This window comes from Petaurus breviceps, unplaced genomic scaffold, assembly GCF_028583685.1.
Source record: "Petaurus breviceps papuanus isolate PSGF00001 unplaced genomic scaffold, PetGlider_PUasm1.0 227, whole genome shotgun sequence".
Taxonomy (NCBI): Eukaryota; Metazoa; Chordata; class Mammalia; order Diprotodontia; family Petauridae; genus Petaurus; species Petaurus breviceps.
In genome coordinates, this window is record NW_027185896.1 from 4,258,531 (window position 1) to 4,283,420 (window position 24,890).

Consider the following 24,890-nt stretch of genomic DNA (forward strand, 5'->3'; position numbering starts at 1 on the left):
CAGACCCATATGTACAAAAATATTTCTAGCAGCTCTTTTTGTGTGGCAAAGAATTGGGAATCAAGGGGATGCCCATCAATTGGGGAATGGCTGAACAAGTTGTGGTATATTAATGTAATGGAATACTATTGTGGGGGCAGCTAGATGGCGCAGTGAATAGAGGGCCAGCCCTAGAGTCAGAAGGACCTGAGTTCAAATTTGACCTCAGACACTTAACACAAAAACTAGCTGTGTGACCTTTGGCAAGTCACTTAATCCCAATTGTCCTACCTTTCCCCCTCCAAAAAAAATGATATACTATTGTGCTATAAGAAATGAGGAGCTGACAGACTTCATAATGACCTGGAGAGACTTATATAAACTGATGTTGAGTGAGAAGAGCAGAACCAAGAGAAATTTGTACACAGTAACAGACACAATGTATGTGTGATGACTAACTTTGATAGACTGGACTCCTCTGAGCAATGTAAGGTTATAAGGCAACTCCAAAAGACTCATGATGGAAAGAGATGTCCACATCCAGAGAAAAAGCTACAAAGTCTGAATGCAGATTGAAGCAGACTACTTGCTCTCTCTCTTTCTTGTTTTGTTTTGTTTCCTCTCACACATTGTTCACTCCATCGGTTATAATCCTTTACAACCTGACTAACGTTTAATGTGAAGGTATTTGTAGATCCTATATTTGATTACACGCTGACATGGGGGCAGAGGGAGGAGAGGGAGAAAATTTGAAACTCAAGGGATTGTGGAACTGTTTGTTGTAAACTAAAAGTAAACAAATTAATTTTTAAAATATACATATAATGTAATAGAGATACATGTTAAGTCTTGTGCTTTGATATTAAAAAAATCAGCTTCATAAAAACAAGTTAAGAGAAGCATGGTTGGATGGACATTTGTCTAAAAGAGATATGGAAAATATAGTGAATCAATAATGTAGTTATGATAGGACAGTCAAAAAATGTAATGTGATCTTGGGCTAAAATTAAGCAGTCATAGCAGTAGTAAGGAGGTGATAATCCTATCATACTGAGCCCTAGTCAGATCACATATGAAATATGTGTTTCGGTTATAGGTAGTGTGTTTTAGGAAGGACACTGATAAACTGAAAAGTATCTAGAGGAAAAGGATGGTTAAGAGTACTGCCTTAATGCCATAAAAGCATCAGGTGAAATTAGTGCTAGACTATGGTACAGTTTGAAGGATTAAGAACTGGTTGGCTGGCTGGACCTGAAGAGTAGTCATTAATGGGGCTTTGTCAACCAGGAGAAAAGAAACATCAGAAGAATGTGATAGCTAGCTGTCCAATTATTTGAAGGGCTTCCATTTGGGAAAGACATGAGGCTTTTTTCTGCTTGGCCCCAGAAGACGAATCTTGGAGTAATGCATGGAAGTTACAAAAAGACAAACTGAGTCTTGAAGCGGGAAAACAAGCAAACAATTAGAAATATCCAAATAGGGGATGCGCTGCCTTTGGAGGGGATGAATTCTGCCATATGGCAGGTCTTCAGGCAAATACTGTATGATAACTTGTCAGATATATTTTAGTAGGGATTATATTTCAAGTGCGAGTCAGACTAAATGACTACTGAAGTACTCCTACCTGTGAGATTCTTTGATTTTGTATCTTCATCTGGATATATCTCAAATTCAACGTGTTTAAAATGAAAGTCATGCAGTTTCTGCTTCTCCTTCCATCCCACTTCCCTATTTCTGTTGAAAGCTTGTCCCTTCCCCAGGTTCCCAACCTTAGAGACTTCCTGGACTCTTTGCCTCCTTCTTACCCTCACACAATCCAACTAATTTTCTGAGTACTGTTGATTTGGACATGAATCTTTTCTATTCACCTCTTTCTATGTATTAGATTGTAAGCTCCTTGAGGACAAGGACGGCCTGTGTGGGGTTTTTTAACTTGTGTTTGTACTCTCAGCACTTAGTTCAGTGCCTGGCACATAGCAGGCTCTTTAAATTGATGTCTATACGTGTGTGTATTTACGTATATAATACATAACAACACATGTCTTTATATATAATTTTATGCATAATTGTGTATATTTATTTGCTGAATCTCCTACCAGTAGAATGTTAGCTCGTTGAAGACAGACACGGGTTTTTCTGTCTCTCCAGTGCCTAGCACTGTGCATTTTGCACATTGTCGGTATTTATTAAATTTGTTTTGTTTTGTTTTGTTCTTTCAGTAGAATTGAAGGTAGTGCATGCAGACCAGCAGGGGGTCTGGCATGAGGGGCGGGGCCGGGAGAGGCCCGAAAAGGAGAGGAAGGGTCAAGAGAAGGCGGGGTGGGGGGGCGGAGCCGAAAGAAGCCCGGGCTGGAGGGGCGGAGCCGACAGGAGCCCGGGCAGAAGGGGCGGAGCCGAGGGGGGGGGGGGGCAGGAGGAGCGGGGAGGGGCGGGGCCGAGAGAAGCCCGGGCTGGAGGGGCATTAGCCGACAGGAGCCCGGACCGAAGGGGCGGGGCGGAGTCCTTCTCAGGGGCGCTTCCCCTCCGGCCGCAGGGAGCGCTGTGAGGGCGGAGGGGTGAGGGGTCTCGAGGCGGGGAAGGGCGGCCCCTCCCCTCGGCCGGCGGGGAGCGTGTCCCAGGTGCAGCCCGGCTCCCGGCGCTTGGAGCCGGCGGGGTGGACTGAGCGAGCACAGAGCCGCTCTGGGCCCTCCGGATACCCGGCTCCGGGTCGGAGGAGACGAAGAGGCCATGGCCCCGGGGGTGCCTGCTCCGGTAAGACCGGCCCCCGCCCGCCCGGGGCCGGGCCTCAGAGGCGGGGCAGGAGGCCCTGGACCAGAGGCGGGAGGGAGGCGGAGCTCGCGGGGGGCGGGGGGACCTGCAGCCTGCGGGAGGGACAGCCTCCGGCTCGTGGGCCCGGCACCCACGGGCCCCAGATACGAGCTGGGAGGGACCTGGGAGAAGCCGTAGAGGCCACACCTCTCTCATGTTACAGAAGGGGAAACCAAGGCCCAGAGAGCCGGCGGCAGAGCGGGATTTGAACTCCGGCCTCCCCGACCCAGAGGCCCACCCCCTGACCCAAAGCTTCGGGCCGGGAGGGCAGAGCCGGGCGGACGCTGGCAGCTGCCCAGGGAATGGGAGGGAAGGGACTTTGGGGAAAGCTTGCTGCCGGCCTCCTGCGTGGGCCTGGCCGCCCCAAACCAACTTTGCCGGGGCGGCGAGGCCCACGTGGGGAGAAATTTTCTTGGCCGTTGGAGCCGCGGAAATAAACCAAGTCATCGGCCCGCCCCCTTCCGCGGGTGAGAAACCCGAGGTTTCCTCCCTCCTAGAGGGATCTTAGGGATGCGCATTTATTAAGTGCCTACTCTGTGCAAGGGGAGGCAGAAACTGACACAGAAAAAGGTCTTCCCTCGAAAAGCCGGGAAGCCGCCGACAGGATCGCGCTGTAATTTATATATTTTATTAAAAAGTGTGTGTGGAGCAGAATGCGCCGCGTAGGCCGCCCCCAGCCGGGAGTCTCTCAGGTCTGTCCCAAGAACAAACAAGGGTCAGTGAAGCTCTGATCATCAGTATCAGCGCAGGCAAAAAAAAAAGCCTCATCTTCCGAGGGAAAGCAGCGTGCATTAGCTGGAGTTGGCCTCTGTTAGGAGAATGCCCATCAGAGGCCGGGCTCTAGATTGGTGGTATCCCCCAGATAATACTGGGGGTAGATAATATCCTGACTTGATCAAGCCCCAACTTACCCAAGTGGTAGAAGGTGCCAAGAATCACCCAAGTTTTTTAATGATGAGTTAACTTAGTACTTTATTATGAGATTCTTTTCTGAATATCAGCGAGTAGACAAGTTACTGGAGAACTAATTCCATGGACTTTGGCATTCTTGCTCAAAACAAAACCAGAATATAGGAAAGTTATGGATGAGTACAAGGCTAAGGAATGTTCCACACATGGAAAACGGCCTAATGGTGTCAAGGCCAAGGTAGAATGGTATGTGAAGGGAACATCAGCTGCCAGTTTGAGTGGAACCTGGTTTAGGTGGGGGAGCTTTAATACTCCTCACTCTCCATTGCATTTTCGGGTTCACTCCCCCCCCCCACCCCCCCCTGTTCTCCCCAGCTACTTAGTAACTACCTGACTTTGAAATAAGCCTGGGTCTATGGTTTCAGAAACACCAAAGCAGGCTCCTCAGGGCAGCAGCATAGGGGTCCCTAAAAGTGATGTTCCCCCCCCCCAAAGTACAGTGGAAGCAGCATTGAGGACTTAGGCAGTGGGCGGTTCTCAGGTGGTGGCCCACACCTTGCCCAAGCACATTGTCCATGTGGTTCAGACTAGAGTGTGATTGGTGCTTGTCAATCCACAAGTTCTGATGCCAGGGATACTGGGCCATTCATCTCCCAGTCGAGCTTCCTCCAGCTCAAGATTCACCTACTCAAGAAGCCTTCCTGGACCCTGCTGCCCATCTTGGTCTCTCCCTGCCTGCTCCCTATCTTTTTTTTTTTTTTTTTTTGCTTTTTGGAAGGCAGTTGGGGTTAAGAGACTTGCCCAAGGTAACATGATAGTAAGTGTTAAGTGTCTGAGGCAGATTTGAACTCAGGTCCTCCTGACTCCAGGGCTGGTGCTGTATTCACTGCACCACCTAGCCACCCCTACCTGCTCCCTATCTTGTCTGCCACCTTCAGAGACTGCCTTTCAAAGTCAATCAAGTATTTCACTATTTGCTTTTCAGGTGCCCACACTCTGCTAAGCACTGGGGGTACAAAGACAAAAGTGAAACAGTCCCTGCCCTCAAGGAACTTATATTCTAACAGAGGAGACAATGAACACACAAACATACGCATATACAAGCTACTGGATAACTTTAAAGGAGAAGGCATTCGCAACTGGTGTTTGGCGTCTCAGGGTAGAAACAGGAAAAGTCTCCCCCAGAAGATAGATGCTTAAGCTGAATTTTGAAGGAAGCCAGGGATCCAAAGGCAGAATTGATGAAGGAGAGCATTCCAGGCAGGGGCACAGTCGACATAAAGGCATGGAGATGGGACATGGAACATCCTTTGTGAAGAACAGCACTTCAGAGTGCCAGGAGATGAGTAATGTGTATGAAAATGGAAATGATGGGAAGGGGACATGTTATGAAGAAGTTTACATGCCAAACAGAGAACTTAATATTTCATCCTAGAGGTAATAGGGGGCTACTGGAGTTTTTTAGGTAGTAGGCTACTTAAATATGAGAACAATAAATGACTCAACGTTGAACATGAGAATTATGAATTCCTCAGGTAAACACTGCCCACACTGAAAAGTGAATCGGTATATATAACAGTGAAGGAAATAGAATTCCTATTAGAGCAGAACCATGTTTCAGGCTTTAACGAACCATGATTTGGGATTTTAAGAGAAGCAGTCCAGCTAAGTTGTTTGTCATGGGCTCTTGGAAAGTACTGAGATCTTTTTCAGAGACTTTTTTCCCCTTTAAAAGAACAAAAATTGACTCCCACAACTTTTATGCTTGAAAATTATTAATCCATTTTATAAATCTGTGGGTCCTCTTCATCAGAAGGATAAAGTGACATCTTCTATCCTGAATTTGTTCAGATTTAATTATTCCCTTTCCAAAATACTTTTATTTCTATTCCATTTTCTTGCTGTCTGTATGGGTCAGTCTTTCACAGTACTTGAATTGTATCCGGCTCCCTAATGGACCCTCCCATAACTTTAAATGTTTGTTGTTTTTATTTTATTGTCTGTCATCAACATGTTAGAAAGATTGGATTGCTACTGAATAAGGGAAGGGGACCATTCTGTTCATCTTACTTACCACAGAGAACTTGGTGACTAATTAAATAATCGGCGAATGAGGAATAGTGAAGAGTCAGGGGTGGCTCCAACATTGAATACCTAGGTTTTCTGGAAGAATGGTCATAGAAATATAAGGAAGAGTAGGTTTGGGGAAAAGATAACAAGTCCTAAACATGCTGAGTTTGAGATACCCATGAACTATCCAAGTGGAGATCCCCTGCAAGCAGATAATATGGAACGAGGGCTCTGGAGAGATAGGAGGGTTGTATATGTAGATTGGGAAATTATCTGTATGAAAAAGAGAGTTGACATATGCAAACTGATGAGATCAGTAAGAGATTGTAGCATGAGAAATGCTTGGGTCTAAAACCTAAAATACTCTCACACTTATGGGCCAGAACTTGGAAAACAACCCTGCAAAGAGACTGAGGAGTGGTTAGAAAAAAAGGGGGCTAACCAGAAGAGCAGTGTCATGACAACCACCAAAGGCGAGGGCATCTCATCAGGTGCTGATGCTGCATGTAGGCCAAGAGGCTGGGAACTCAGGAAAGATGTGGCAGTCAAGAACAGGATGAGTCAAATGGTGAGGTGGAGAAATGGATAGGAGGCAAGGAAGCAGAGGCAGTGAGAAAAGGCAGAAAGCTCCTAGGAACTGGCTATAGAAGGAAAGAAAGATAGAGGACTAGTGTGAGGAGATGGTAGGATCAAGTTTCTTTTCTAAACATAAACAAGATGTAAATGTAGGCAGCAGAGGAGGAACCAGAAGATAAGGAGAGACCAAAAATAAGAGAATGAGAAGGATTGAAGGAATAAGCTCCCAAAGAGCACAGAGGGGAGGTTGTAACAATAGAGGCCTTGGCCTTGGCACTAGAGCAAAGGAGGAGAGAATGGGTGTGATATTGTAGGGACTTTAATATGTACAACATAGAGGGGTTTGGGGTAGATGGTCTCAGTATTTTCAGTAAAGCATAAACCAGTGTCTTGTGCTGAGGTGGCCAGGGCAGGAGGTCAGATGGCAAGAGCGTTATTATCTGGGGCCTGGGCCTGGGTTGGGCTTGATAGAAAGGAGCAGAGTGAGACATCAGAGTAGAATTTTTTGTATTTTAGAGCCAAAAAGGAACATTGAAGATTTCATAGTACAACTGCCTCATTTTATAGATGAGGAAACAGATATGAAGAAATGATATCTCAGGATATCCCTGGGAAATTTTGTCTCCATGGGATAACAGGTCTCAGATTTTTTCAGAATGTAAATCACTTCATTTGAGTATCTTCCAGCAGCATTATTACTACATTTGAAAAAAGAACACTTGGTTTTTTGGAAGATGTATTTACACCCAAGACTTCTTGTGGGCTACAGTCAAAGTTAACTTTAAAATGATAAAAATACATCCTGTGGGAATCAGTCTGTTACATCCACCATATGTGAAAGGAATGAAATTGAAAGATTTCTGAACTGATGCAGTGAAATAAGCAGAAGCATGAAAACAATATACACAATGGTAACAACTTAAATGGAAAGAATTTTTTAAAAACTAAATTATAATGACCCCAAAGAAGTATTGGGAAAATCCCACCCCTCTCCCCTCTTTTCAGAGTAGAGGACTGTGAGTGTCATGGTGTTGGATACCATTGCCATTTTCCTGTTACACTGCCCTCTTGCCTTGGACCCAACACCCCCAACCGCCTTGGAGTCCTGCACTCTTGATTGGAACTATATCAATCAATTACCCTATGACTCACCATCTGTGTGATTTTCCCTACTAAAACACCCCTCCCTGTCCACCAGTGCCCTTATGTGTTGTCCTCCCCTAGGAGAAAGTCGGTTCTCTGCACTCTTATCCTTAGTGCTTAACACCATGCCTGCCATAGCATAAGCACTTACTAAATGCTTTTTCATTTCTTCATTTGTTGGTTGGTTTTGCTGAGCTGCTTTTTTTAATCCTTTTTCTTTGTTACATGGAATAGTTTACTGAGTAGGAAAAAGGAGGACTATTTTCAGAAATAAAAGCAACAGAAAAATGAAAGATATAAAAATGGAATTTAAGAAAAAGCTGTTTCTGAGTTAATGGCAAAGAGTGAAGGTAAATATGTTTCATGCCTGTGTTTCCAGGTTGCTGTGACATTTGACGATGTGACCATGTATTTCACGGAGGAAGAGTGGAGGACCTTGGAGGAGTGGCAGAAGGAACTTTACAAGGATGTAGTGAAGACCAACTATGAGACCTTGGTCTCACTAGGTAAGGTATTTTCATGAGAACATTTGAGGTTGTCTTATAGAATAAGATATTGGAAAAGACCTCAAAAAGTCATCTAGCTTGAGTGCTTAAATCTTAATGCATATAGATAGGTAGTCCTTCAATTTGGGTAATACTTTGGTTCAGTTCAGTTCGATATATATATATATATATATATATATTAAGGTGGCAGGTGCTAGAAATACAAGGACAAAAGTGAAACTGTAACATATAATATATGCTATCAATATTGACAAAGACTGCCTAGAAATTGGAAGTGTAGGTCACTGTACATGCTCGGGCTGTGATGCTGGTCTAACTTGTCACCAAGCCAGGTCCATCCTATCAAGTAAAATATCCTCCCTACAGCATTTTTCTCTTATTTTTTGTGGTGTCTGCGTTTTGCTTGGCTAATGGTACTCACCCTCAAGAGTGGAGTCTCAGGCCAATCTTAGTTACCTCACTTTTCTCATTTGGAGTCATCATCTCCTTTTCAGTTCTATAAATATCTCACGAATACCTACAAGAACAAATGACAACTCAAGTTTTCCATCCTGAAGTGCATCTCCTCATTTTTTTCCTTTTAACAGCTTTATATCTTCTAAATTTTGGGACCCTTTCTGTCAAAAAACAGCAACCAGAATTTTACAGAAGCCTTCTGCTTTACTATGTGGCATAAAGGAAAATTAACTTTATATGGCTGACAAATATATCCCTACTGTATGGAGCACTACATTCAATTTTGTGGAAAATACATAGAAATGTGTGTAATGTACATGTGCAGCTAGACATGGGGGAGGAGGGAGAAAAAGAAAGAGAGAACTTGAACCCAGATCTTCCTGACTCCAGGTCCAGTTCTCTGGACCTGCTCAGTTCTTTCAAGTGGTATTAAACATACTGCCACTGGGGAGCCAGCTTAAAATGTAATTGGGAAATGTTTAACAAAATAAAAATACAACACTACATAGATAATGTTAATTTGTGGTTTTCTAAGTCAGTGTTTTGCCAGCTAGGATCTGTTTCTATGAGTTTCAACACTCCTGCTCTAGGTCGCTTTTCTTCTCTTAACTTATTAGTGTAAAACATACAACCTGTTAACTCTCCAAGAACTAGTATTCTCTTTGAAAAAAACCTAAAACGTAAGCAGACCGCATAGGATACAAATATACATGTGTAAATAATAGGAAAGAGCTGAGATTTTGTGAAGATGTGGAAATACATGAGATAAACATTAGAGAATTGCTCAGATTCCCATAGCTAGTGTGACTTATACCTCCAAATCCAGCCCTCTGCCCATCCCCCTTGCCTTTGGTACCAAAACTTCCAGTTGGGGAGAGGTTAACTTGCCCCTGGCTCTTCAGATAGTGTCAGTGACAGGTTCTGACTCTTGGGACTTCCCTACCCAGCACTCTGTCCAATCTGCCACACTTTCTTCTGCATTATAGTACAAGAAATAAATTCAGCAATGCAAGAGTTGTCATGAGGTGAAGCCAGCACTACCAGCTGTAAAGCTGCAGTGTTCAGAAGAGGGGGAAACTCCAGGGTGAGGAAATACTTCCTAGAGGAGGTTGGTCAAGGAATCTTCAAAAAAGGTTTGATTGCTGAAGTCTGCAAAGACCCCAAAGAGAAGGTGAAATGAGTAGTGGCTGATGATTTTAACCAGTGACCTTCATGGGGACCAGTTTCAGCAGAGTGGTCAGAATGAAAGCTAGGTTTAAAGGACTTAAGTTGAAAACCTGGACTACAGCAAACTCTGTACATCCAACTTCCCCTATGCAACACCGTCTTACTGCATTTGAAACTTAAGAAGGTTGACTTGGTCAGACTTGAAGACAACCTGGCATAGTGGATATCCATAGTTTAATATTCAAAGCCCATTATAACCCAGCCTTTTCAATCTTCTCATACCTTACTCACTCCTGCATACTCCATGGTCCAGTAGCACTTGCCTCCTTGCTCTTTCTTGACCAACACACTCCATCACCTGACTATAAATAAGGTATTTTTACTGCCTATCACCTATGCCAGGGATGCTTTTCCTTCTCATATCTGCTTCCTGGCTTCTCGGCTTCCTTCAAGTCTCAGCTAAAATACCACCTTCTACAGGAACCGTTTCCTAACCCCCCTTAATGCCAGTGCCTTCCCTCAGGTGATCATCACTGACTTATCGGCTGTATGTCCTGCTTGTGCATGGTTCTCTGGGTGTTGCCTCCCAAAGTGGGCTGTGAGCTTGAGGGCAGGTCTGTCTTTTGCCTTTCTTTTGTGTCTTCAGTGCTTAGCACAGTGCCTGGTGCACGGTAAGTATCTCATTCCCTGTACTTAATATGACTACAAGCAAGTAACTTCATCCCTTTGCATTTCAATTTATTTTTGTTTAAAATGAGAATAATAACATTTGCTCTATCCATCTCATAAGGTCTCTGTAGACTTTAAGACATATAAATATGACTTGATTTGGGACAGCCCCTTAACTCCAAGCAGGACAGTCTATCTGTTTGAGCCAGATGGTAATGGAAACTTATCACCAAGAACACTAGGGAACATTTTACCTAGAATCACTTGTTTTCAAGGCACAGTCATTCAGACGTTGTTTTTATGACAGGCTCCATGTCTCTCTCGAGTCAACTCAAGTGGCTATCAAGGAACTCAAAAAACAATTACAATTTAATCACCATACAAATACTGCACTTTAAGAGATGTGAAGAACTTAAGTCATGGGCATCTTAGAGCCAGATAGGTTGTGCACACGCTAGGAACCTAATGCTAGGATGCTGACAATCATTCTCTTATAACACCATGGAGTGCCCATTTATTATAGGTGTCCCCAAAACTTGTGCTTCTAGGGATCTTAAGAAAAATAAACTTAACTGCTATTTTGTGGCCTTTGTTCAGGCTATGCCATTGCCAAACCATACTTGATAACACAGATTGAACGAGGAGAAGAGCCATTCATCAGAGATAGCGGACACTCAGACACAAGAAAGCTGACCATTGGGAAGAGCACACAGGGGCAGCTGTTTTCTGGTGAGTGAGAAGAGGTCAAAGGAGTGAAACTGAGGATGAAACTTTCAGATTCATGTCCAGCTGAGCTGGGGTTTGGTGTCAGGGCAGGGCTTGGCTTCAAGGGGGCAGGTAAAGAGATCAGCTGTCCAGAGCTCCGGACCCCAAACAACTTCATGTCACATATGTCATACAGACAGGAGTCCTGTCCTGTTTTTCTTGTTTCAGAAATCTGAAAGTCTAGCCTCTGAAAAAGAAATCTGTCACGAGTTAGGGAGTCAAATTTGTAATATCATGATAAAAAATGTCTTGCTCCTTTTTTGCTGTTGCCTTCCAGTGGCTAAATAAAACAGGAACTAGATCACTAAAACAAGACCCTGCTCCAGGGTGAAGAAGCACGGATTTCCTAGTTAGCTCTACCAAGGCAGGAAGGAAAAGACACATAGTTCTTTTCAACTGTCAGTGGAATTTCGACCTTCCGCTTTTGGTTGACTAAAATAAATGACATGTCTGTAATAAAAATGGGGAGCAGGGGTGGCTACGATATTATTCCTCACAAGAGACAAGTCCTTAAGCATCTGATTTCCTTTCCCAACGGTAATCCACCTGTCATAGCCATAGTGTTTTTGCTAGAAACATTTGTTCCAGATCAGTAAGAATCTGAGGAAAAATCATTTTAACGGACTTTGGCTCAGGAGCAAAATTGAATTGTCAACTTTGAATCTGCAAAGGAAGGAGAATGTAACAAGGTAGTTTCTCCTGATCCCTTTTTTTTCCTCAAAGTCCATAAGAAAAGCACCATGGTATTGTGAAAGGAGCACACCAAACTGAGTATAGCTTGAGTTAACCTCCCACCTGTACCAATGACCACAATCCATTTAATCTGAGCCATGTCTAGCTCATCTTAACTTTCATCTGTGAAGTGAGGATGGCAGTGCTTGCACGACACATAAAGCATTACCTCACAGACTTGCTGTGAGGTAGACTCACATGAGGTGGTATGTATAAAGTCCTAGAGACCCACCATTCTTCCAGAGGAAGATCTTCCTGCAAACTTTCCTTGAACGTTGTAATAGAATTTTTGAGATTAACACTCTCCCTGAGTTCCCCTGTCTGATCTCCATGAGTCACATCAAAAACTAGGGAAGATGTAGCCACGATGTACCCAAACCTTCCAGAGTATTTTCATTCATATGACTGACTGCCTTCCAGAGAGGAATCTGTGGACTCACAGGGCTTGACATTACTGGACAGATGGATTCTAATCTTTAACTTTGTCACATGTAATGAGGGATTGGGAGTAAAGAAAAGAGTCTCAGCAGTCTGTACCACAGTCGTGATAATGAAATGAAAGAATGAATTTAGAGGCAAAGCAAGAGCATCTCCAGCAATGAAATTTTGGATTTTTAGGACAGCTCAGAGTCAGTATCTAACTTTACTAAAGACATAGAGGAGTTAATTTGCTTCCAAAAATATCAGGCCTTACATTTATATAGTGCTTTATAAAGGCATAAATTCTTTTACAAAGTATTATTTGGAGTCTACCCTTTTATTGACACAATATCCCCTTGAAATTGGGAGTGTGTGTATACACATATATGAAATATATGTTTATAAAGTAAAGTTCCTTAGTTCTTAACATGGCACAGCCATGAATATTATTGGGATTTTTTGTTTTTAATTCCAGGGAATTCTAGATCTTTGAGTTCAAAAGAGCAGGAAAACCTTCAAAACCAGAACTCATCTTGGCTCTTACCATTCCGCTGTAGTGAGTGTAACAAGGGCTTCACCCACAAATCTCAACTAGCCAATCACATCAGGGTACACAGAGAAAAGAAGCCCTTCTTCTGCACTGAATGCAACAAGAACTATGGCCGGAAGGACCGACTGCTCAGGCACCAGCGCCTACACACGGGGGAGAGGCCCTTCCAGTGCCCAGAGTGTGACAAGAGCTTCCACCAGAAGGGGCATCTGCTAAGGCACCTGCCCCTGCACACGGGGGAGAGGCCCTTCCAGTGTCCAGAGTGTGACAAGAGCTTCCGAGTGAAAGCTGACATGAAGGCCCACCAGCGTATACACAGCGGGGAACGGCCTTTCTCCTGCAGTGAATGCGGTAAGGGCTTCACCAAACATTGTCATCTCACTGAGCACATCAGATTGCACACAGGGGAGAAGCCCTTTGAGTGTCCGGAGTGTGGCAAGACCTTTCGCCTGAAAGCAGACATGAAGGGTCACTTGCGAATACACAGCAAAGCCAGGTCATTCTGCTGCAGTGAGTGTGATAAGGCATTCCCCAAGCAGTCCAAGCTTACAGCCCACATTAAGGTACATACCAAGAAACAGCATTACAAGTGCTTGCTGTATGGACTCACGGACCTAGATTGGAGTTAAAACAAAATCTCTAGCATACAAGGGGTGAATATCAAATATGCTCCAAGCTCTCTACAACATCTTTGACTAGTGGTCTTTAGACCTCTGCTGGAGCACCTCTAGTAACAGGAAATTTACTACCTCATGAGGCAGGCTATATTCGGTCTGGGATAGTTCTGATTGCTGGGAAGTTCTTACTTGGATTGCACTAGAATCAGGCTCCTCATAACTTCCACCTAGTTTTCAGTTCTTTCTGGAGCCAAGCAGAAGTTAAGTTCCTTGTTCATAAGGCAGCTCTTCAACTATTCAGGGAAGTCTGGCCAATAGAGTTGGTGATCAAACTATGATGCTGGATTTTTTGTTGTTTTTTTTTTTCAAAAACTAAGTGTAACTAAAAGTGAGACTGGTGTTCTTATATGCCTCATAAGCTAGCTCTGAAGAGGTTATCACCTCTTCAAATGTCACAGTATCTTTTCTATTGGAAAATCCCTTTTCACTTAGTGCTCCCTAAAAACCAAAGAAGTTCCCCTTAAAAGTGTGAGAGAGAAGCCTGAATATAGAATAGTTTGACAGGGCCAGGAACCCCTCCTGCCCACCTCAGACCTGCACAGAGAAGGCTGATGGCCACATAGGCACTTTGAAGCCCTTGTAGAACATAGTCTTGAATGAATACAATTGTATTTGAAGCATTGATTGCTGAAGTTGTTTTTGTTTTTTGCTGTAGTTTTGTAAATGACACAATGGTAAATAAAACATCTCTGAGTTTGAGATGATTGGTTTTTATGAAGAGTCAGTGAGTTCTGTAACACCTACCCAAAATCTCCTCAACTTGAGAAAAATTCCCTACAATGAGCAGGGGAAGAGGGGAAACAGGAGCTAGGCCCTGCTTTCCCAGCCCAAGGAAAATAAACATCAATAATCACAAGTGAGTGTGGCAGAACCCCCTTCTGTCATCACCATGGACACAAAGGGTCCAGAGGACACCCAGTAAGGTTTGTCTGGGAAGCACTGGATTACTCTGAGCTGCACTGAAAAGGAACATAGGAAACATTTCAGGCAAAAAAATGGACAAGGAAGGTTCTCCAACATGGCTGGTGAAAAAGAACAAACATTTCCACAAGAGTAATTTTGAGGAAATTAGGTTTTTTGCAATGGGGGAGGAATGAGATGAGAAAAAGACACTGGATTTGAAGTTGGAGAGGCATGAGTTTGAATCACTTAGTTTACCTTGTTCACTCTAGGACCACAGGCATTTAACCTTAGAACTTCAATTCCCTCACCTACAATATAAATAGTAATACCTGCTGACCTACTGCACAAGTTTGTGGTCAGGATCAATCAAACAACTGAAAATCATGTGAAAATGAAATTAACATTGCATTCACAATTCATTCATAGTATTTATGGAACCAGGCCTTTCAACAAACTTAGTGCACATCACAGGCTCAAGATAGTAGATACCAGCCAGCTCTCATCTCATCTCTGCCTTAAATCTCTCCTGGACTAGCCCTTCAGAATGGAGCTGCATGATCCATTTTTCTCAGGCACCATTTTATCACATCATTCCCCTCCTTCGGATACTGCAGTGACTACTCCTGGTTGTCCTTAAGGCCCATGACCTGTCTTCCTGCACCCTCCTAAATCTCCCCAGCTGCCCATCATTTTAACAGTCCATTTTGTCCCTGCTTTTGGGACAGTGAGTGTTTCTGGAGAAAATTCCAAAATCCTGTTGCCAGGTCCCAAGACAAATTCAAATTATCTTCCTCCCATTGTATTTTAACTACTGCTCTGCAAGCATTTATCTTGAGTGGTGGCTTCATATACTCTTCAAGCCCCAATATATGTTCGTTGATCAGCAAATATTTATTAAATGTCTATTATGTGCCAGGAACTGGGCTTGGCAATGGGGAGACGAAAACATGAGGCAGTCCCTGCCCTACAACACGGATCCACAGCCACGGCCGAGGAAGGAAGCTTTGGCGTGGCGGTCCGGATTAAGAGGAGAGCCCAAGAGCTGCGGATTGTCACACCACTCCCGGGCGCCGCGGCTGAATCTTGGTGTCCAGAGCACGAAGTGAAAAGCAGGGGTGGGGAGGCACTCGAGAGCAGGACGCCCGTGGTGGGTAGGCGGTGGTGCATGGCTCCAGGGGGTGAAGCAGCTGGGGAGGGCATCTGGACTCGCTTTTCGAGGTGCTGAGATTAACGCCCGGGGTGAGCTCCCCCGCCTCCTCACCCACGGCCTTCCACCTAACTTTCCCTTATTCAGGTCTAGACCACGATCTGTGAGACCCAGTCCCGCAGCCTCATATAACCTTCCCTTTGCTACCACACTGCTTAAGGGAAGTTGCCCTCACTGCTCACCCACTTACTACCAGGGGCAGTCCCCTCTTCCCCCCTCTACCCCACCAGTCAAAGAATCTTCTCCGCGGCCCCAGCACAGGCACGTCTGCCGCGTTGGGTCAACTCAGTTACAAGTAAACGTTACGTGAGCACCCCGCCCCCTCCGGGAGCTAAGTAACTTCATGCTTCCAACACCGGCGCTTAGTAAATGTTTTCAACCGAATTAAACCGTGCGTGCCATGGCCAGCAAAGGGTCAGGGCTGCAAGGAACGGATCCGAGGGGCGGGGAGAGGACCGCGGGAGACCGGGAGAAAACCGCCAAGGTGGCGGGAAAACACGTGCGTGGAGGGCGGAGCGGCCGGGGATCTGGAAGAGAGCCGCCTCGCCGCAGCTGGAAACCGGGAGGCCCGCTCCTCCCTCTAGAGGAGGGAGGGAGAGAGGTCACTGAGCCAAGGTGGGGGAGAGGGGACGGCTACCAGGCTGGGAAACCCGAAGGGGGCGTGGCAGGGCGGGACTGAGAGAAGCCCGGGCAGGAGGGGCTGGGCGGGACGGAGAGAAACCAGGGTAGGGGGGCGGGGCAGGGAGAGGCGTTCCCCCGCCCGCCCGCAGGCGGCGCTGTGGGGGCGGAGCGCGGGCTGGAGGGGCGGGCTTTCCCCGAGGCAGGCGGGCGTGTTTCCCGGATGCAGGTCGTGGTTCAGACCTGGGGTGGGGGGCGGTCCGGACAGCGTGATGGGTCTCTAGCTCGGGGCTCCCGGCCGGAGGAGTCTAGGAGGCCATGGCCCCAGGGGCGCCTGCTCGGGTAAGAGCGGCCCCCATCCGGGGCCCAGGCCTCCCAGAGGTGGGACAAGGGGTGGGGGCTGGGGCATCCGTAAGTCTCGGACGAGGCGATTTGAAGTTTGCCGAGTCTGTCACACGTAGCTCCCGGGCAGCCCTGCGGTGCCGTGACTACGCATCACGGACGGAGCCGAGGCTCGGAGGCATGAGCCCTCGTGCGTGCGCACCACGCGCCTGCTCCGCGCCAGGCCGGCCCCGCCCGCTCGGCTCGGGAGCCCTGAGGGGCCGGGGGATACCGGGCTGAAGCGCTCCCCGCGAGGAGGGGACCGTGCGGGGCCGGCCTGACTGGGAGCGGCCGGCCGCGACCTCGGGGGTCAGGAGCCATTTGTGTAACGCGAAGTGGCAGGCCCGCTGAGCCAGAAATGGGGAGGCAGGTGAGCCCGCTCCACTGGGCCGGGGTTAGCACCCCGACGGTGTCCGCGTTCCTCCGCCCGCCCTTCCTCCCAGCAGCGGCCCTGGCCCGAGCCGGGCCGAGTAACGCAGTGAGAGCAGCCTGCTGGTCCCTTTTCCCTGAGTTTGTACCTAGGCAAGATGTGCCACCTAGTGTCGTATTTGACCGGGACCAGAAGCCCGCTCTCCTGGAAGACGCTGTCGTGGCTTTCTCTTGGAGAAACACGGGCCCCCCTGTGAAAAAGCTGAAAAGACCTTGGGGGCATCGCTCGTGGCCCGCCTGCTCCGGGAGGCGGCCTGGGACTGGGTAGTGAGGCCAGTCTGAGTGACGCTGTCCTGCCTGTGCTTGCAGATGCCTGTGACCTTCGATGATGTGGCCTTGTATTTCTCAGAGCCAGAATGGAGGGAGCTGCAGGACTGGCAGAAGGACCTCTACAAGAACATCATGAAGTCCAATTACGAGACTTTGGTCTTCCTGGGTAAGAGGCCGTGGGAGGTCTCGGAGGCAGGGGGAGCTTGCATAGTCAGATGCTGCTCCCCACTGTCCTGGCGGCACCTTCACCAAGAAAACCCAAAAGATGGTTTTTAATATTGTAGTTTTGCTAGGGCCTTCATTACTTGAGAGACTGAAACTGGTACGTGAGAATGTCTAATATGGCTTAGTCATCTGTACTGCCAGGAGGCAGTTGTGAAGTTCACTAGATACTCTCAAGGCCATCCTCGGGTCTGATGTGAAGGCATGTGCCAAGGCAAGGTACTAGGTGATGGGATACAAAAATAAAACAGTTCCTGCTCTCAAGAAACTGTGTGTGTGTGTGTAATGTGTAATCCACTTGTGTGTAAACACATGTGTATATTATATGTAATACATAAGTAGATGGACATTGTTTACATGTTATATGTGTGTCTATCCACTGATGTATACATAGATACACTATATATTATATTCAGTATTCATTTATCTTTACACTCAGGTACACATACACATTATATATGTTAAATGTGATATATAGGATGTCTATACCCATTGTGCATGCATACACATATTTACAATATTCATATAATGTGTATATCCACTTGTGCATACATAAACACATTATGTGTATGTTATATTTAAGTGGATAGACACATTTTGCTGTTGTTCAGTGATTTTTCAGTCATATGCAACTCTTCATAACCCCATTTGGGGTTTTCCTGGCAGAGATACTGGAATGATTTGCCATTTCCTTCTCCAGCTCATTTTACACATGAGAAAACTAGGCAAACAGGGTTAAGTGACTTGCCCAGTGTCACACGGCTAGTAAGTGTCCAAGGCCAAATTTGAACTCAGGAAAATGTGTCTTTTACTCTAGGCCTGGCACTTTTTCCACTTTATCAGCTCTCCCAAACAGATGAATTATTGTATGTTATTTATAATATATATCACCACTAGTGAATACATATATGTTATATATAGTATATAATGTATATATCTACTTGCGTATGCAAGATTACATTATATATAATGTGTTATTATTCCATTCTATTCATACTTAATGTGTAATTATTTCATTCATGCACACACACAATTGTGTGTTAAATTATCTATAATGTGTATATCCATTCATGTATGCACATATACATTATATACAATATATGTAATATTAAGATATGTTTATCTCTACTTGCTCACACATATGTGTACTATATAATGTGTATATCCCCTATAGATATAGGTGTATTAGAAATGAAATATTGTATAGCAGTCAGGGTGTTCAAACCTTTTCCTGTCTGTGTTTTAGAACGCTATCTGTGAGTTTATCACCCTCATGATCAGAGGGTCAGAGGTTCTCTTTTCTCTTATCTCTTTACTTCTCTCTCAGGGCTCTCATATTTCTTCAGTCAAATTCAAGAACCCTCTGTTGCATGCCTAGTAAGATTAAATACCTACTCCTCTTGGGGGCCTATGTGTTCCAGCCTCTGCATATGACATAATTGTGTTCAATTCTTTTTGTTAAACTTTAGATTTATTATGGTTGCCTGAAGTCTACACTATGCCTAGGAGGTATTTTCTCACACCACACACACACTCAACCAGGAGGATCAGCTCGAAATTTTAATGTACTTGTTAAGCCACTCTATACCATGGGGGGGGGGGAGGGTGGGCGGGGCCAGCATGGTCTGTGGAATGAAAGACTGTCTTAAGATTCAAAACAACTTGGTTTCAAATCATCCTGAATCTTCCATACATTGGCTATGTGACCATGGGCAAGTGACTTTATTCCTGTGCCCTAGGAAACCCTCTAAGGTTAAGTTACAGAATGCATGGTGATTTGCATCAGAGAAAGGAGTTTCCACACTAGTAATTCCCTCCTACCAATGAAATCATATGCTTGAAACCCCTCAAAAATGTACCATGTAGCACATTTCAAGGAGTTAAGAGCATGAGAAGTCAGGCTGGGAATTCAAATAGGTTGAAGAGCACAGTGTTAGGGTGGGATACCCCAGAGACCTGTTTTAAAAATTTTCCCCATATTGCCAAACATTTCTCTTGTTCTCCTAGGAAATCAGGTGTAATGGAATCACTGTCAACATGCTTTTCAATTCAAGGGCATTCAATTTAAGTAAACATGCTTCCTTCTTTGTGGGCTCTGTGCAGGCTGTGCCATTCCCAAACCAGACTTGATCACCTGGATTGAACAGGGGCAAGAGCCATTCATCAGAGATCTGGGAAACTTGGAGAGAAAAGACCTGGCAGTTACCAGCAGAGCTGATGAGTGTCTTCATTCGAAGAGCACAGAGGGGCAGCTGTTTGGGGGTGAGTGAGAAAGGATGAAGGCAGTAAAACTAAAGAGAGCATGTCGATATTCTCCTGGTTCCGAGACTTACATTTTCCCCTCATGTTGGGCTGAGCTGGGGTTTGGTGTCTAAATAGACACTAGATAGACTTCAAGAGCGCCCATAGAGACCCCAAAAGACTTCCCTGTCATACTGGGAACTGTCTTCTGCAACTGAACCCATAGATGAGCTGTCTTCCAAGATTAGAACCTATCTTTTGCCTTATCACAACAGTTTTCAATATAACATTCTGTGGTTTCCAGAACACTTGCCTGTGTTATGCTGGCAATTATTATTAGAATAATTTGATTCTCGTCAAATGGTCATCTTTCAGATGAGGAGGTGGAAGCCTAGCAGTTCATATTTACTGCAAGACTAAGCAAATCAAAGAACCCTGTATTCTGGTCAGAAATTGAAGAAAACAGCAAACTTGAATGGGCCTTTTCTTAGGTTATGATTAAATTAAGAGACCTCAGAATCTGAGAGAAGGTAGGGAAGATGTGGCTATTCATTCCTGATTGCCATATTTTTTTCCTCCTTTCCTGGTTTTTAATTTGGGAACATCATTTTCCATGTTCACTGGCCCATCTATTTACATTATAAGAGTACCTTAGGGGCGGCCAGGTAGCGCAGCGAGTAAGAGCACCGGCTCTAGTGTCAGGATGACCTGGAGATCGAATCCCGGGCTCAGACACTTAGCACCCACCCAGAAATAACTGGCTGTGTAACCTTGAGCAAGTTACTTAACCTTGATTGCTTAAAAAAAAAAAAGTACCTTAGAAAGTCCAGCTATGTTCCTTGGGGATTCCTTGAAGTCATTTCTTAGGCTAGTATTTCCCCTTCATGAAGATCCATATCCCTCAATATCTTGCTTCTATCAATAATCCATTTGGGGGCTGTATGCAGATGGTAGATGAACATGGTCCGCAAACTCCCCTGCCTCACCTCTTGAGAACTTAGATTAGTTAGACTGGAGAAAATGTAACAGGGATTCAACACTTTGGTTCTACAAGCATTTATTAAGTACCTTCTCTGTGCCCTGCAATAGACAGTGAATACACAGCTTACCAGTCTGATTTCTTCTCTTCCTTGCCTCCTCTGGTTGAATCTGTATCACAGTCAGGTCTTGTTAACAGCCACATGTATTCTTTTATTACTTTACTGTTCTCTGCATAGGTATGTCTGTCATATTTCAGCTGAGCCTCAGCAGTCTAGTTATTTTTGGTTATGTTAGTGAAGACTGAAGTCCTCCTTTGAGAGATACCTTATTGTAGTATATGGCTGACCTTGCAGTATACTGACCTAACCTGAAAGGCTAGGTCAGCTGAGCATATGTTCTAACAGGGGTGGGGAACTCAAGGCCACATGTGGCCTTCTAGGTCCTTGGGTACGGCCTTTTGATTGAGTCCAAGTTTTACAAAACAAATCCTTTTATTTAGGGGATTTGTTCTTTGAAGTTTGAATTCAATCAGAGGACCAAAGTTGAGGACCTAGAGGGCTACATGTGGCCTCAAGGCTGCAGGGTTCCCCACCTCTGTCTAGAAGATCCTACCAACCTGGCATTGAGTGATATACTTACCTAGTAATATACAATTGACTTGAGAACCACCTAGCTAACTTCAAAAGACATCTCTGCAGAAGGCTGGCTGCCAGATGATCATGTTGGAAGGTACCTTTCCAGGGAGGGACAGAGGGAGTGAAGGGATTGCTTTGTGTTAGGAGAGAGAGTGAGAGTGCTCACATCCATGGAATCAGAAATCTTTTGAAGAAAAGCCATTTGGGGAACAGATTGACAGATGCCCCAAAAGTGGGACTCAGGGAGGATTGTCCAGATCGAAGTTCTCTGCCACAAAACACTTAGAATGTATAATGACTGGACTTCTGTTTTCAATTCCAGAGGACCAGGGATCTGTGAGTTCACAAAAAGAAAATCACTATTTTTGTGGTCTTCGAAATCAGGACTTCTCTGAATTATTAGGAGAAAGAAGACAAGTTTCCTCTACACATGGTCAGCAAGGCTCTTCCTTAAGGAGACCGCGTAACCAAGATTCACAGTCTTTAGCTTCAAAAGTCCACAGCATTAAGGATTCCAACTTGAACAAGAAAGACTTGAACCACAAAACTGAAGGATCCCCTTCCTTCCAGAAAATCCCCACAAGGCAGAGCATCTGCCCGTGTCCTGACTGCAGTAACGGCTTCTGCCTACAGGGACATCTGGTGAAACACCGAAGAAGCCACTCCAAAGGCCAGCTGCACCAGTGCCCAAAGGGCAAGAAGACTTTCAGGCAGCAATCTGTTTTCCAGCAGCACCAGAGCATGCAGGGCTGGCCAAGGCACTTGCCACGGAATGAGAACAACGAAAAGGACTTCTGCTTGAAGAATCACACAAAGGCAGAAGAGGGCCTATACAGAAGAGAGGGAGCATTTGTCCAGGACCTCACCCAGCTCACGGAACACACCCGATTTCACAAGGGCAAAAAGTCCTCCTGCCCCAAGTGCAGCAGGAGTTTCCCCAAGAAAGGTCTCCTGAAGACCCACCAGCTCCTACATAACGGGGAGAGGCCCCTCTTCAGCTTGGAGTGTGGCAAGGGCTTCACTCAGAAATCTAAGCTCATTGATCACAGGAGAGCACACAGCGGGGACAGCCCCTTCCAGTGCCCCGAGTGCAACACTAGTTTCCGTCTAAAGGCAGTTCTAAAAGCCCATCAGCGCACACACAGTGGGGCTTGGCCTTTCTCTTGCAGTGAATGTGGCAAAGGCTTCACGAGGCAGTTCCACCTCACAGAGCACCTCAGAATACACACAGGTGAGAAGCCCTTCCAATGTCCCCAGTGTGACAAGACCTTCCGCCTTCAGGGAACCCTCAAGGTCCACCAACGTGTGCACAGCAAGGATCGGCCATTCTCCTGTGGGGAATGTGGTAGAGGCTTCACTCACCAGTATAAACTGACTGAGCACTTTCGAGTCCACAGTGGGGAGAAACCCTTTCAGTGCCCTGAGTGTGGCAGCAGCTTCCGCCTGAAGAGTGGCCTGAATTACCACCAGCGCTTACACCATAAGGAGAGACCATTCTCCTGCAGTGAATGTGGCAAGGGCTTCATTCACCAGTCCAGGCTCAGTACCCACATCAGAGTTCACACCAGGGAGAAGCCCCCCAGTGACCTGCATGACCCTGGGAAAGCAAAACCAGGCCAGCTCTTTAGGCTAATAGAGGAAGATTGGAGCTCATAGATTCTGGGATTTGAGGACTTTAGAAATCATCATCCAGCATGCCACTCATCTTACAGCTAAGACAACATCTTGCCCAAATGTTGCACAGCTAGTAAGTAGCAGAAGCAGAAGTAGAACCCAGATCTCGATTCCTTCAGTGGCCAGCTGAGCTGTCTTCATAGTAGACAGACAAGATTGATAGGAAGAAATCAGGAAAAGGGTTAGTCAGACTTCATTGCTAAAAGTTTGGGCCCACCAAAGGCAGCTGGGTAAAGCAGTGGATAGAGCCCTAGGCCTAGAGTCAGGAAGACCTACATTCAGATCTGGCTTTAGACACTAGTTATGTGACAAGTCACTTAACCTCTGGCTCATTTTCTTCAACTCTAAAATGAGGATGGTAACAGCATCCATGGCACAGGTCACTGGGAGGATCAGATAATATTTCTAAAGTGTTTAGCACAGTACCTGGCATATCTTAGGCACCATCTCTTCTCTGCCTCACTCTTCCTGTAGTACCATTTAAGACCTGAGATGTTGTCCCTCAGATACTGAGGACCGATCCTGATTGGATTGAAGCCTCATTGAAAAACAGGGAAAGGTCCATAGATATGTAGTAGAAGATTTTCCCCTGCCATTCTGAGTTAAAAAAGGATGGAGTGATAAGCTCTCTGCCTATCCTATTGACCCAGCAGAACATGGTCCTGATTTCACCAGTTAATCCTTTGAGAGGTTTTGCAGGCATGAGCACAGCTGGCAAGTCTGTTTCTTTAATGTAGTTCATCAATGACAGCAATAATAAATGGAGTCATTCTGGAATCAAAGCTGGTCTGCATAGTGAATAGTGAAGACAACTGACCCAGTATTCACTCTGCAGTTTCACCAGACAGGAACACATCACTGGTAGGGATCCCAGATATACTAAGCCCCTGATGATTGCAATGGTTCATGAAGTCTGAAAAGCCCTTATCACTCCTGGTCAGGTAGAGGGATAGAAAAAGGGGGGTCAGAACCTTAGTAACAATTGCCAATTAATAAGAAATTAACAAAAGTTGCTTCCCTGTAGTCAGGTCCCAGTTGCAGTTAGTGTGAATTCATAATGGACCCATCAGTAGCCTTTTGTAAGAAATACTTAGGAAAAATTTAAAAAATAAATACTTAGGGCCTTAAAAGGGCCAGAACTCAGAAGACACACTTTCCTTCGGGCAGGAAAATTGCTTGGATCTGAAGCCAAACTAGAAGACCTCTCCTGGCCCTGCGGACCTTTTTCATTTAGTATGACCCATGTCTACTGAGTGCCTCCTCTGTGCAAAGATAGCTGTGTATGCTACATCTACAGCTCCCGCCCTAGGTAGAGGATGTAGTATCTTGAATTGCCCGTTAAACCTTTCCTAGATTTTTCCATAAAGACATTAATCAGGAATTAATTGCACCATGTTTAGTCTTGGAGATCACTGGATAGAGGCTCCTTACTCTGCAGGGACCCACCTTTTCCACTTGGACCAGAGGAATTGGCATAAGCCCAGTCACTCTGCCCTCTGCCCCAGCTCTAGAGAAGCAGAGGCTCATTGATGGTAGACTGTGGAAACCAGTGTTGAAGTATGTGGCTCTCAGCAGTTTCCCTTCCTGCTTTGGAATATATTTGAAAATTCCATTCATTGTAAAAAAAAAAATCTTTGCAACAATATGTCCATTACTACACCATTTAGTGATTTGAATATAATCAACTTAAAGACCTGCCCCTTCTACTCCTTGTCTTAATAGTTAGCCTTGAGGTTTGCCAGGCACTTGATCATCACAACAGCCTATGAAGCAGGTACCATTTTTAGTCATAGTTAACAAATAAGGAAACTGAGGCTGGGAGTACTTAACCAAGTGGCAGTAATGCAGTAAAAGGTTATGTGGACTGTCACTACCCCTGGCAAAAAAGAGGGTAAGGAAACT

The 24,890-nt window shown here is 45.4% G+C and overlaps 3 protein-coding genes across 3 annotated transcripts in view; all 3 read left to right on the forward strand.

Annotated features, from left to right (window-relative positions):
• The window catches only part of LOC138166899 (zinc finger protein 420-like), a 48,471-nt gene extending 34,340 nt beyond the window's left edge, over positions 1–14,131 (forward strand). Inside the window, exon 11 of the mRNA XM_069095388.1 lies at positions 12,743–14,131. Within this exon, the coding sequence (XP_068951489.1) occupies positions 12,743–13,379 (637 nt within the window). The 3' untranslated portion in view covers positions 13,380–14,131. The remainder of the gene's footprint in view (positions 1–12,742) is intronic.
• Positions 2,434–8,960, forward strand: LOC138166980 (zinc finger protein 783-like). Its single transcript, XM_069095463.1, has 3 exons — positions 2,434–2,730; positions 7,865–7,991; positions 8,579–8,960. The coding sequence occupies exons 1-3, from the start codon at positions 2,707–2,709 to the stop codon at positions 8,665–8,667; spliced, it is 240 nt and encodes a 79-aa protein (XP_068951564.1). The 5' UTR covers positions 2,434–2,706; the 3' UTR covers positions 8,668–8,960.
• A 2,205-nt stretch (positions 14,132–16,336) lies between the features above and the next one.
• On the forward strand, positions 16,337–23,770 carry LOC138166982 (zinc finger protein 425-like). Its single transcript, XM_069095467.1, has 4 exons — positions 16,337–16,497; positions 17,275–17,401; positions 19,561–19,719; positions 21,637–23,770. The coding sequence occupies exons 1-4, from the start codon at positions 16,474–16,476 to the stop codon at positions 22,968–22,970; spliced, it is 1,644 nt and encodes a 547-aa protein (XP_068951568.1). The 5' UTR covers positions 16,337–16,473; the 3' UTR covers positions 22,971–23,770.
• The last annotated feature ends 1,120 nt before the right edge of the window (positions 23,771–24,890 follow it).